The 14,651-nt window shown below is 37.5% G+C and overlaps 1 protein-coding gene across 1 annotated transcript in view; it reads right to left on the reverse strand.

The window, feature by feature from the left end:
• Positions 1–706: 706 nt before the first annotated feature.
• The window catches only part of LOC135208552 (uncharacterized), a 238,518-nt gene continuing 224,573 nt past the window's right edge, over positions 707–14,651 (reverse strand). The window contains exons 18-19 of the mRNA XM_064240864.1: positions 1,563–1,687; positions 707–825 (exon numbers count right to left, since the gene is read on the reverse strand). Coding sequence (XP_064096934.1) covers positions 1,609–1,687 — 79 coding nt within the window. The 3' untranslated portion in view covers positions 707–825; positions 1,563–1,608. The remainder of the gene's footprint in view (positions 826–1,562; positions 1,688–14,651) is intronic.

Here is a 14,651-nt window from a genome sequence, read left to right on the forward strand (position 1 = left end):
ACAAGGTCCAATGACAGTTTGAAAACAGTTTATCCTAAAGACTATGACATATGTAACTCAACTGCACTCATCCTACAATGTCTCGGTATCATACATTTGTATAAATTGACTTGACGAAGGGCGAGAGGGGTCATCTACTTAGGTCATCATCTTCAACAGCCACGAAGATCCAGACGGGGAGGTTCTCTTGGTGGGTAGAAGGAGCGGATTGAAGGGGAGGGGGTTTGAGATATCTTTTCGTACATCGTCGAAATCGTCGAAGTCGTCGACTACGTCTTCCAGCCACGAAGATCGCACAAACGACGTCCGAAGACGCCCAAGAGAGGTGAAGATCGATTTGTAGACTTCGTGAAAAACTTCGAAAGCAATAAAACTAACTTTTTTTCCAGGTTAAACAGAACGGTCACCCCTTCCATTCTTAACGGAACGAATATCATCTGACTAAAGGAAAATCAAGAAACTCATCTGTCGTCAATGCATAATAATAAAATCCTCTTCGTCCCCCAAAGAGATACTAGTAATCCTCAAAAGTCCGAAAAGATCTGGCACTTCCTGGCTGCGATGATGCTGTGGGCGGCAGTTCGAGTTGACGGAGGAGGTTCGGGCGGCCGTGGGTGGTGGAAGGGTGGAGGCGCAGGTGTAGCCTAAGGTACAAGGGTGGGTTCAAAGGATTGGGGGGGGGGGGGGGGGGGGGGGGGGGGGGGGGGGGGGGGGGGGTTGGGGGGGGGGGGGGTGGGGTGAGGTCACATGACTCCAAGGATGGGGGGTGGGGGGCTGGCGGCCAAGACAGGACGGCTGCGATGTGGAGGGTCAAGGTGGCACCGCCTGTGATGGCAAAGGAAAGAAAAATTGCATATTAATTTTTTTTAATATAAATTTTTTTTAATAAACTGCGTAAAACACAATTAATTTAAGAAATCTTAACATTAAGACACTTTCGTGCATCTTTACTTGTTAGATTCACAGTTATCAAAATCTGCATCAGGAATAAAATAGTCTTTGTACAAGAGATTTCTGTATCAAAAATAATTCTAGTAAAAGAATATATGTAGAAAATAAGAAAGAATTTATTAAGCTAAATTAACCCTCATTTACAAAATTTTATGAATAAAATAGTTACCCTTAGCTATATATTTTTTCTCTCTTATTCCCTAAAATGTTCGGTCTGAAAATACTTTTGTTTACAAAATCTCTCTCTCTCTCTCTCTCTTCCTCTCTCTCTCTCTCTCTCTCTCTCTCTCTCTCTCTCTCTCTCTCTCTCTCTCGGTGCGAAGCCACCCACCTGTTATGCATAATCATACACACACACACACAATATATATATATATATATATATATATATATATATATATATATATACATATATAATATACATATATATAAATATCAAAAAAAAGTGACATTATTACAGATGTTTAAGATGGTAAGTCCTAACATCAGGGATATAACATACCTCAATTCCCCGCGCAATTTACTTTAGCTCTCTCTCTCTCTCTCTCTCTCTCTCTCTCTCTCTCTCTCTCTCTCTCTCTCTCAGGAAATCCACCAAAATTCCAACCTACCTTGTACTTCAAGGGTGCAAATAGAGTAGGGGCGCCTATGCGTCTCTTACATGAGGAGACACTTCTCCTGGGGCTTGGTGCTCGCTCCAGACACAATCTGTTCGATGTGCTCATCGTCGTCGATGCTGCAGTGGAAGAAAAAGAGAAAAAAATAAATAACTTGAGCTTACTAACTCAAATCTCTCGCGTAAAGGAAATGTAAGGCGAGAGAAAAAAAGTAGCAGAATGACTGGAATATCCGTCAAGCTAACTTTAGGGGATAATTAAGCGTTACGAAACATGGCGAATATATATGAAGTCTCACACATTCGCGTTATCTGGCGTTACAAAAGTGACTTAAAATAGAAATATCTCAGGACCTTTGGTTGATATCAATCGATAACTTGTTTGTCATTGTTTATTTTACGGGTCTGAATAATTCTTATTCTTACTATCAAAGAGATATCAGCAATTACGTATAAGGAGATACACACAAAAAGAGTTATGAAAGCACTGCCTCTAACTGAACATCAGAGACTAAAACCTAAATCTCACACACACAAAGGAGGTCGTTTTCTCGGAGTGATTTAGGGTTAATAATGTCTGTCATTGTTCCCTTTTGTTCCCCATAGCATTTTTCGCATTCTTGTGTCAGGCTAGACTGATAGACTGAGCTGCTTTACGAAACGCTAACAAATAATAAAACTGCAGACAAACCAGATGTTCCCGGAATCTGTACTTTTTACCCATTAATCAGCGCCAGGGAAATAGAAAGCATACAAACATTAAAGAAATAACAATGAAATAAATATTAAGGATATCACAAAGAGGTAAATGCAATTTATAAAAAAATAAATACAAACAAAATAGAAAAAATAAAATAAAATTGGAAATTTCGATATAAACACACCCTCCTTGGTAATAAATTTCACGTTTTCGGCATCTGTAATAAGTAAACATATCAGAGAGAGAGAGAGAGAGAGAGAGAGAGAGAGAGAGAGAGAGAGAGAGAGAGAATATAATCCGGCCGAAACACACACACACACCTTCAGTTACGCTTGCCTAAGGTGGCGATTTGAAATCCAACCGCAGGTGGGGGTTTAACATAAAAGTATCTGCAAGACAAGGGGGCATGGAACTGGTCTCCGGGAGTTCTAGTTACACGACGATCGTGGGAAAATCACTCGACGAAAAAAAAAAAAAATTAACAAAAATGAAATTGCTTGGGGCTGCCCTGAAGTGGTTACGTCTGTGGGTGGGGATGGAACACAAACACACTTAAGCTGTATGTCAGGGATCAACGGTGAATCTCTCTCTCTCTCTCTCTCTCTCTTACCATAGACAGTGAAATCTCCCTTGGACGGACCTTTTCACCTAGGTCCCACACAACAGACACGCGCGCGCGCGCGCGCACACACACACACACACACACACACACACACACACACACAGACCTTGCCAAAATACGGAACGTCAAAACCGGAGAAAATAATTAAAGTCGTTTTAGCTAAAATAGGAATTTACCCTGCATGTAACAGAGAGAGAGGAGAGAGAGAGAGAGAGAGAGAGAGAGAGAGAGAGAGAGAATCAAGTTCCATTACCAAAATACGGAACGTCAAAACCGAAAAGAATAGTTAAACACGGGCGTGTTAGCCAAAATAGGAAAATCCTCCTCCACGTAACTGCGTTGGAATCGAAATTGTGACGCAGAAAGAGTTACGTAGTTTGCAAAAATCTGCCGAATCCAATGCGACGCAGCGTCGACCGTAAGCTTCTCTGGGAATCACTGCTTATCTTATATTAATGTTATTTTTAGCCGGTAACCGCTACTTAACGCGGCAAATGTAGAGGAAAATACTTTGATTAGGGTGTGGACATTCACGTACTGCACATGATCATTTCTTCCATTATTCTAAGAGACATTTCTAATGTCAACAGCAATACTAGACAATGACAGCCAAGTGCCAATAAAGTAGGTCATCGGAGATATCTCTACGTCAAAATTGACACGTAACACGCAATGTAATATGGCGTTCCTACAACATTAAAAAGAAAAAGAAAAAAAGGAAAAGCAGAATGTAAATAAACTATTTTATTGTGGCTGGTTCGTAAGAGGTGTCGGCGTTGGCACATGTTTAAACACGTCCAGCACGCGCATTACCGCCGCGGGCTAATCTCTTGATGGAGCCGCAGCAACAAGGCTCCAAACCTCTTTCGGTGCCCTCGGCCTCAAAATCAACCTTCCGACGGCTCTGTCGAAGAGCCAAGATGGCTTGGCGGAATCGTGAGGAGATTACGCCGATTGGGTAGCGGAGGGGCGGGGGTTGAAGACTCCAACGGGGGCGTTTGCCATTTTCCGCCCCATGAATATTTGAACGAGTTTTGATAGTGGCTCCAAGGGTGACCCTTCGCCGCCTCTCTCTCTCTCTCTCTCTCTCTCTCTCTCTCTCTCTCTCTCTCTCTCTCTCTCTCTCTCTCTCTCTGTTGTTTAGCTCTCTCCCTCCCTAAGGCCCAACCCCCTTTTTAAAAAATTGAACCACATTACGCTGTAGTTTAATACCTGGGAGTCTCTGTCCTCATGAAACATTAATTATAATTCCCCAAGCCACAGGCCTCCTGAACATGGAAACTGGACGAAGTGAAAAAATATGTCGAATATGTTAATTCATTTTTTCCCCCCGCCATCTTTTACCTAGGTAATATCTGGAAATATCGACTTTTACATAAAAAACGAAGACTTTTCGCTGTCAACGGAGTCAGTATTCGTCTCCAGAATCATATCGCGAAAAGAAACAATTTTGGACTCTGCTAAAATAACTTCCTGGTAATTTTATTATCTACTTCATATTTACTTCGTCAGTTTTTTTTGCCTATGTCCAAATATATAGCAGGTTTACTGTAATCTTTTAATGAGACCAATAATAAAATGAAGCGCCTCAGTGGCGTGATTGGTATGGTCTCGGCCTGTCACCTCGGTGGCCGCGAGTTCGATTCTCGGGCATTCCATTGAGGCGTAAGAGATGTGTATTTCTGGTGATATAAGTTCACTCTCGACGTGGTTCAGAAGCCACGTAAAGCAGTTGGTCCCGTTGCTGAATAACCACTGGTTCCATGCAACGTAAAAACACTATACAAACAAACAAACAAACAATAATAAAATGAACTGTGCCAACTCGAAGAAAAGCTTGACTACCAAAAAATGACATTAAATACAACAACACTTTTGTTATGGCTGTTCTCAGCTCCATAATGCAGTATACTTGAACACAGTAGTCTTTTAACATATCTAAGTATTAAAAACAATGAATTGGCGTTTTGTTAAGGATCTTATCATCTAAAGGTCATTCACATCTTAAAAATCTCTTTTCAAGGTACATTTTACGAGTAAAAAAAAAAACTTAAAATCTTGCCAAAACAACATTAACTATTCTCATGTGCATCTTTTTCTCAATACATAAGAAAGAATTTCCAGATCGTAAATTCAACGACTGTTGCATCCGACACTCAAGATTAAATTCAAAAGTAGTAAAGTTATTACTTTACAATTACTCTGGTTCATAAGGACAAGTGCGCACTCTTCATTCGTAATTTGAAAAATCAATCAAATGGAATGGGCTATAGAGTTTAGGCCAAAGACCAAGCACTGGGACCTATAAGGTCTTTCAGCGCTGGAAAGGAAAATGAGAGTAGGGAGGTCTGAAAGGTGTAACGTGAGGAAAACCTCCCAGGTACACAATGAAGTAAGCGTTAGACGAGGGAGGACAGCAAGAAGGAATGTAGATAATGTGAATGAAGGTACAGTAAAAAGGAATGAAAGAGGATGCAAAGAACCTTCAGTAATGCCTACAGTGAACCCCGTGAGGTGCACTGACGGCACTGGCCCCCCAATGGGGTCTAAGAAGCAAACGACATCGAGACAGTTTAACTTTTCGTTTCCGAAAGTTTTATACTTATCAGTATCAGAGAATGTGTAAGATTATGACTTTTGCATTGTAAATTACCTTCGGTTGATATCACCATCATTACCATCATTGGGTTTACAGATCTACCGAACTGACATAAACTTCACAAGTGTCCATAAATGTTCCAAACGACAAAAATTGAAATATCGCAGCAAAAACAAGAAAAAACGAAAACAGGTATAATTAGTATGAAATGAAAACCAAAAAAAGGAAACAAACGTTAACAAAATTTAAGAAAGTGTAGATAAAATGAACTGGAATGTACTTCCCTGCAACCGAAACTTAAACCAAAGACCATGAAAGGCAAAGCTTAGTACTGGCCAAGGTTTGGGGGCTTGATAAAGCGTGTGTATTTCCATTTGCGCCACGAGTTGAGACGATTAGTGGATTTCTAGTGCATCCTGGTCTACCATCATGCTCTAAAATGCAAGCAAATAACAACCAACATTTCAAAATGCTTGGCTTGAGAGAATATAATTTCAAACAGCAGTCATTCTGCCTTTCCAATCTGAAAGCATCGCGTCATTTCTCAATTTCATAAAAAAATACGATTTTGCAAGAGACTTCCGTTGCATATTTCAATCAAGCATAAGCTTCTTGAAGTAGATTTCAGTAGATTTCGAAATTGTAGCATCTGATTCCATTACTAGATACAGTAGTTTGAAAAGAAGGCCAAACTAGAAATCAGGTTTCATTCATTAGAATTCAGACTGAAAGTTTAAATACTAGTAATACTATTTTTTTCTATTTGATGAGAGAAACTCAATTCAATCACCCTCCAAGCCAAACATCAACTTCAGATATAGTTCTGAAAACCAAATGTTGTTTTAACAGATCGTCAACCAAAGCATATATCGTCCTTGAGATGTATTTAACATCAGGTAAACACTTTATTATAATAACACTTCTCGCCAATCTATACATTTCGATGAATTTTCATCAATAATAAGAAGAGAAACTTACAGGTTTTGGGATCAAGTTCTGCATATACCCAGACTGTCAACAGAGTTCAAGCAAATGTGGAAGTTGTTGAGAAATGAGGCTGACACGGTTTGAAAAACAGGCAGAGATTTAGTAGTATTTGTCTGTTTGTTTGTTTGTTTGTTTGTTTGTATGGTGTTTTTACGTTGCATGGAATTCAGCAACGGGACCAACGGCTTAACGTGACTTCCGAACCACGTCGAGAATGAACTTCTATCACCAGAAATACAAATCTCTCACCCCTCAGTGGAATGCCCGAAAATCGATCTCGAGGCCACCAAGGTGGCAGGCCAACACCATACCGACCACGCCACTGAGGCTCCTCGTTCGTAGCATTTGTAGTTTGGACATGTGACGCGAAGGAAAGAGAAATCACTCATCTCAAATATATTATCCAGATAAGGGAATAACACGAAAAAAAATATATATATATAAATAAATAACATAATGGATAAAGGACCTATAGATAAATGAAGACCTACACCAGAAGGGAATTAATTTAAGATAAAGGAACAAAAGACGGAAAGAGCAAATTGACATTTAAATTGTTAATAATAGCGATAAGATGAGCTGTACTTTAGAATGATGTAAATTTGGTCGCTGATAATAAAATTTTAAGCGTAAAAACCGAAGCATTCAATTTTTCTGTCCATGACACAAATGTTTAAAAAAATAGGATATACTTCATTTTTTCAAAATAATGAAAAAAAAAAATTACTTGCAAATGCAATGAATAAAAATGAAAAACAAATATCAATAAAATATTAAAAATACGCAGTGATAATAATAATAATAATAATAATAATAATAATAATAATAATAATAATAATAATAATAATAATAATAATAGAAACAGCCACCTTGTTTTCTATCCATGACAAAAATGTTTTAAAAAATTGGGTATATTTAATTTTTTTTAAATGATAAAATTACTTACAAATGCAATAAATAAAAATGAAAAAAAAAATTTCAATAAAATATTAAAAATAATGTAGTAATCATAATAATAATATAATAATAATAATAATAATAATAATAATAATAAAATAATAATAATAATAATAATAGAACCAGCCACCTTGTTCTCTGTCCATGACACAATTGTTTGAAAAAAAAAAAAATTGGGTATACCTAATTTTTTCAAAAGTAATAAAATTACTTACAAATGCAATGAATAAAAATGAAAAATAAAAAAAACGAATATCACTAAAATATTTAAAATATGCACAGTAGTAATAATAATATAATAAAAACAACCACCTTGTTCTTCAGGTGAAGACGACAAGAGTTCTGGACGTAACCAGAAGCATACTGCCAAAAGCGAGGACCTCCTCCTCCCTGCAGCTAAAACCTTCAAACCCCTATATAGTCTTCTCATCGGAGTCCACCGCCTTGCGTTCCTCTTGTTCTAATCGTTTATTTCTCTCGTTCACTTCTCGTTTACAATCAAATCTTCTTATTCCCTTTTTTCTTTACCCCTTTTTTCCATATTTTTTTTTAATTCCCCTCTTCACAATTTCTTTCAGGGTGTCCTCCTCCTCCTCCTCCTCTCCTCCTCCTCCTCCTCCTCCTCCTCCTCCTCCTCCTCCTCCTCCTCCTCCTCCTCCGCTCTAGTTACCCCCTCCACCTATCAATTTCAATTTCCCTTTCTTCAAAATTCTCTCTCTCCCTCTTACAGTGTTAGCGCCTTATCCGCTTATCTCGCAGACCCCTCCTCTCTCTCTCTCTCTCTCTCTCTCTCTCTCTCTCTCTCTCTCTCTCTCATACAATTTTAGATCTTTCTACAAATAAGGATGAGATAATATTTTTATGGAATACTTTTTCAGTACGGTTAAATACTGAAATACTATGCACTCATGGCATGAGAGAGAGAGAGAGAGAGAGAGAGAGAGAGAGAGAGAGAGAGAGAGAGAGAATCTTCGCCCCTGGCTCCAAGCAGTCTACAGATGAACATCTGGTTTTGTTTACATACAACAACCGCAATAAAAATTCAATTCTGCTTTCAAAAAATAACAATAGTAACAATAAAAAAAAATTCCACGAAAAAAATATCGAAAATGGGAATAAAAAATATGGAAAAAAAGATAAAGAAACGGGAATAAGATGATTTGATTGTGATGGGCAGATTCAGTGACAACTTCACTGATTGCCTCTGCTCTCTGGCGTCGCAAGAAAGATACGAGATCGTCCTATCGATTGTGAGGAGGAGCAGCGCATAAATAGAAATTTATAAATTCATCTTCCATTTTTGCTAAACATGACGTTCCTCCCTTTCCTTTCCTGTGACGTCATACCTTACCTTTCCAGTCGTCGTGTCACGAACATCATCTTTTCAGCATCGAATCGAAGAGGTCAATGAGAGAAAGGAACATTATATATATATATATATATATATATATATATATATATATATATATAATATATATATATATATATATTACAGACGAGAGAGAGAGAGAGAGAGAGAGAGAGAGAGAGAGAGAGAGAGAGAGAGAGAGAGAGAGAGAGAGAGAGAGAGACTTTTATACATTTAACCAGACAACACTGAAAGATTTCATCCAATTTCATCCAAGTCTAAAAGTAATAATTGTACCAGACGCAAATATTTGGGACTGAAAGGACATTACTTCACGAGACGCATGAAAACAATAAGAATCTCGCTTTAAAATCATAAAATTTTAAGACCCGGTCGTACAGTATGAAGCAGATGTAAGAGACAGAGGTCTTCGAAAGGGCTGAAACCCACGAATGTCACTCCGCTCGGCCTCCGAACCTGAATGAAACTGCTCGCTTCGGATAATGTTGGAATGCGATGAATCCGGTGTATTATTATTATTATTATTATTATTGACTTTAAGATATACTCATAAATGCTTAATAGGACTGATGACGATCATGGAGTAGTATCTGAAAGCATCTTATAGTTTTCGCTTACTCCTGGAGTAAGCCTGCAAACTACGTTGTTGCTATTCTTTGGTGTTGCTGTTCTTGTTGGGGTGGGGGGGTGGGGGGGGGAGTAGGAAACCCCAATGAAAAATCCTAAAAAGGTCTGAAAAAGGCGTTTCACGTGGAGTTAGGAATACAGGAATTTTAGGAGAGGATATTTATGATTTCTTTATTAGAGTGAAAATGCAAAAAAATAAATAATGTGCATGTTAAACAGCACAGAACAATGATTTCGAATAAAATAGACCGTATTTATTTTAATTCATGTTGGTGAAACGACGCTCTATTTGACCGTATATTTTGGCAAGTGCCCGTGTAAACTAGAGGTCAGATCACGCCTTGTTAATTCTGTACATAAATATGTTTAACACTATTCTGACTTTTAATTCTCATTATTATCATTATTATTATTCAGTAGATGAACCTTTTGCATATGGAACAAACCCACCAAAGGGGCCACTGACTTGGAAAATTCAAGCTTTCAAAGAATTTGGCGTTCATTCAAGAGTAACAGAAGGTAATTGAAAATAAAGAAAGAGATCAATAATTAGAAAAACAGATCAATTCAAAAATTAGTATCCAATTAAATAAGAATGTCAGTAAATCATTGAAAGACAAGAGAACTGAATTGGGGTGATAGGGCATCTCATCTTCGCTTGATGGTGATTCACTGTACAGAAATTCAAACAAATTTGTTTACTAAAACAGGAAGCCTCATTTCTGATCGGATGAGGTCCTAAATGATGAAACATGAAGTGAGAGAACTTTCAACAAATCAATATTCTAGTAATATTAATAAGCATTTTAAAAACAGAATCTGTCGGAGATATGCAAAAGATATTTTTGGCCAGGTACCTTGATAAAAAATAAATAAATAAATAAATAAATAAATAAATAAACAAATAAAAAAAAAAAACAGAAAACCTAAGAGGACGATTACTAAGAGACACAAGGCCAAGGCAAGATAAACATTTAATCTTACTGACGAACAAATACGTAATCGCTTCATGGGACAATAGTGGTAATTAGATTATATTAGAAGTCAGTTCAGTTTCACTTCCACTAACAGCTACTCAAGTCTCAAGTACACTTGAGAACTACCTAAGTCTCCTGTAAGCTTACGCATACCCACCGAAGCAGGAATTTTTTTAATGTCAAATGTACACTTAACACTTCCAACGAAGTCGCGGCCAGTCAAATCTCCTGAACACTTCAACAGTACATTCACAGTGAAGCAAAAACTTGTTTAATTCCCATAGACACTTAACTTCTCTCTGAAGAGAGGGAAAAAAATGACAAGTTAACACTTCTTGCCTTTTATCATTCCATAAAGCGCTACCTGTATATTTACCTAACTTGTTCAGAGAAAGTAGCTTGAAACTACCTAAGACAGATGAGACAAATCCTGAATCACTGTTCACTATCATCAGTAATATAAAAATACAATATTTTTAATACATGAGTATAGAGCTGACGGGCGTTACGCAAACCTGAAGTTAAGCAGTCGGAGACAAGGTGTATGAAAAACAGACTAAAAAACTCTTTGCAACCTTATTCAGCAATAATTACATAAACTAACGATAAATTCATATACCCCCATGTTCACAACTATATAAATAGCTAAAATATGAGTCGGCAATAGAAAATGAACCAAATGCATATTTTTTCGAAAGGTCTCATTTCCTAAGGACAGTGAGCATGTATGTACCTATGTATGTATGTATGTGTGAATGTACATATATATGTATGTATGCATGCGACGATCTCAGAAAGGCTGACGAGGCCGTAAACGCACACGAAAAGGAAGAAGGCGCACTGTGGGTGGGAGGGGAAACACGAATACGTGGGTAGGTATGAGAGAAAGTGATTAACGAAAAGGAAGAAGTGAGAGAGAGAATGGAATACAAAGAAGGAAGGAGCACCACAGAGACAAGGAAGGGAAGCCCTTGGAATATTCCCTTCGCCGTCAGCGTCGTCGACGGCACTACCAGCCAACCCCTACTTCTTCCCCTCACCATAACACTCCCCCCTACCCATCCACACCATCACCCCCCCAATATGCTTCTCCACTCTAGAGCTAGTTTGGTCGGGACTTCTGTAATTCTATATTTATAGGACGACGCATCACACCCATGGGGCTCGCTCGGATTCCCTCTCTCTCTCTCTCTCTCTCGTCTCTATCCTCTCTCTCTTCTCTCTCTCTCTTCTTACTACTACCTCCTCTCCCCTCCTTCTCTTCTTCCTCACCCTCTCTCCTCCTCCTCCTCCTCTCCAAGTTAAGCTGCTTAACTGACGGCACACACCCTCCTATCTCCCTTTCCAACACCCCCCTCCCTCCCCCCTTTCCCATACCACACACTACCAACACAAGAAACACCAACACCCATAACAGTGCCACCGACCATACGCAGTAGCAACAACAACAACAACAACAGACGGGACGTCCATATTATGAACAGCAGGATCCCGGAGTTTCTCTTGTACAGTCTATGGGAAAACATCTTGAAAAACAACAAAGTTTTCGAAACAAAGCTGATGATGTAAAAAAAAAAAAAAAAAAAAAAGTGGGGGGAGGGGACGGGTGGGGGAGTGGAATAAGAAGTTCCTCACGTGGCGAACGGCAAACAAACTCCCCGTTCTGGGGTGTACTCCCGAAGTCTCTGCGACGCCACATTTGATAAATACACCAATAAATTACCTTGCACTTGATACTGAACTTGAAGTAAAGAATGACGTGTTTGGTCGCTGGGTTTCTCTTTACACACACACACACCACACACACACACACACAGCACACACACACATATATATAATATAGATATATTATATTATATACTTAATATAATATAATATATACTATATAAATATATATATATATAAGATAGAGAGATAGATAGATAAACTGTTACACCACACACACACAAATACACACACACACACACATTATCATATATATATATATTATATATATCTATATTTATATATATATATAGAATAATATATATATATATATATATATCTATATAATATATCATATATAATCATTCAAGAATAATATTCTATAAAAAAAGTAAAAAACAAGCTGACGTTTAGTATTTAACTGGACGGCAAAGGTAATAATTTTAAATTTTTTTTAAAAACACAAGAAACAATCTGTTATAAATAAATATATACGAGAAAAATGATAGGATATTTGTGTTAAAATTCACACTGTGTTTGCGGTACATTCCCATTTGTTTAAGGAGCAACCTGCAACGAAAAAGAACGTTTATAAGGTTTTACAAAAAAAATTAGAAGGAAGAAAGTAAGAAAGGGTAAAGTTAGAGCTAAAGTATGTCACAGCAATACGAAAAAATAGGCAATTCAGCTTTTGCTGAAACTGAGTAGCAATGCTTACATGTAATTGCGTTAGTATGTAAAGTTGCAGAATATCAAAAGCCAAATCTGTTTAGGGGCGCACCCATCTTTTTCTACGTGAACTCAACTCAGAGAGAGAGAGAGAGAGAGAGAGAGAGAGAGAGAGAGATAAAAATCACAAAAGTTAAGTCAACTAAGTGAATCTACAGCTGGAAAAGGGCTGGCGTTTATGTTTATATATATATATATATATATATATATATATATATATATATATATATATATACATATATATATACATATACATATATATATATACATACACACACACAAACACACACACACCACATACACACACTTATATGGGTAGGGGTTAGGGGGTCAGCACGGAGTCCTCTTGCAAGGGCCTCGGAGGTATGGCCAGGCCAGGCCACAGCAGGAGAGACAGATTAAGGCTACTGACCATCAGATTATTGTAGGAAATATTGATGATGAAAACATAAAAGGGGATGTGTGTGTGTGTATGTACGCGTGTACGTGTGTTTATGTACGTAAGTGAGTGTGTACGTTTATATACGAACGGCCAAAGTTAGAGGGGTTGGATTGACAAGAGGAGAGTCACTCATAATAAAGTGCTTTACCGAAAACTGGTGATTCCATAGACGATATTTACCACAATACTGCTGAAAATACAGGGTTGTAATTACTTGACAGTTCGCTATAAATATTAAACTGATTGAACTCAGGCGAGTTCATGATCTCATGAGCAATTTAAACACCGAATAAAAATGGGAGAGTTCGCCAGACGTAAGGTTAAATACATACGAAAGTCGACACAAAACAAACCGACCATGTATCCAGGAATGAATATTGTAATAACGGGCTACGATGATCAAAATAGATGTAACCAGCTCTTTGAAGATGAAAGGAAAATCAATCTCTACCACGTAGATATCCATAAGCCTCTTATTTCGTGGCTCTGAGGTTAACTAATTCTCCAGACACATCTTGATTTAGATCAATTCAAGGTATCTTCAAAAATGTAAGAATGCTTTTTTTATGCATGAAAGTATACAGCATCTTATCCCGGATGAAGTATGTTTGATGAGGTTTATCAGTATACATACATTCAACTGATACAGAGCAAGCGGAAACCAACGTTTGTATTGGAGGAGGAAAGACTTTCAAAAAAGCCTAAAAAAAAGGTCTGAAAAAAGGTGTTTCGCGTCGAGTTAAAGATACAGGAATTTTAGGACAGGATATTTATGATTTATTTATTAATATGAAATGTAAAAAATAAATAATGTGCATGTTAAACTGTATATAAAAATTATTTCTAATAAAATATATAGTATTTATTTTAATTTTCGTTGGCGAAACAACGCTCTATTTGGTTGTGGATTTTAGCACGCAGCCTGAGTAAGCTGGAGGTCGGGTCACGCCTAGTTTTAACCTCACTTTTCCATCTCATTAACTATTTTGTGCATCATTTTCGCACACAACCTATTCGTGACTTCGTTACTTCTCCTGTTCTTATCTTATTGCATGGGTCTTTATCTTTTGAAAGCTTGCTTAGCTAGTTGATTGCCTTTTTGAAAGTCGAAGCTTTTTCAGTAATCACGATAGCAAACCAAGTAAAAATAGCAATTGCTATTCCACACAATGTTTATAAATGTCACAGTAACAATACATTGTTTTTCATAGCCTTGGTTTTTGGTGACATTTTCAATTATAATGTCAGCGAGTTTATATAAATTTTCACCTTGTTCGCATAAAAACAATATCGATCTCACATTCACTTCTCTGTGAATTTATATTAAATCAAATTCTACTTAGTCTCATTTTCCAGTTTTTCCATGATATC

This window comes from Macrobrachium nipponense, chromosome 35 (genome assembly GCF_015104395.2).
Source record: "Macrobrachium nipponense isolate FS-2020 chromosome 35, ASM1510439v2, whole genome shotgun sequence".
NCBI lineage: Eukaryota > Metazoa > Arthropoda > Malacostraca > Decapoda > Palaemonidae > Macrobrachium > Macrobrachium nipponense.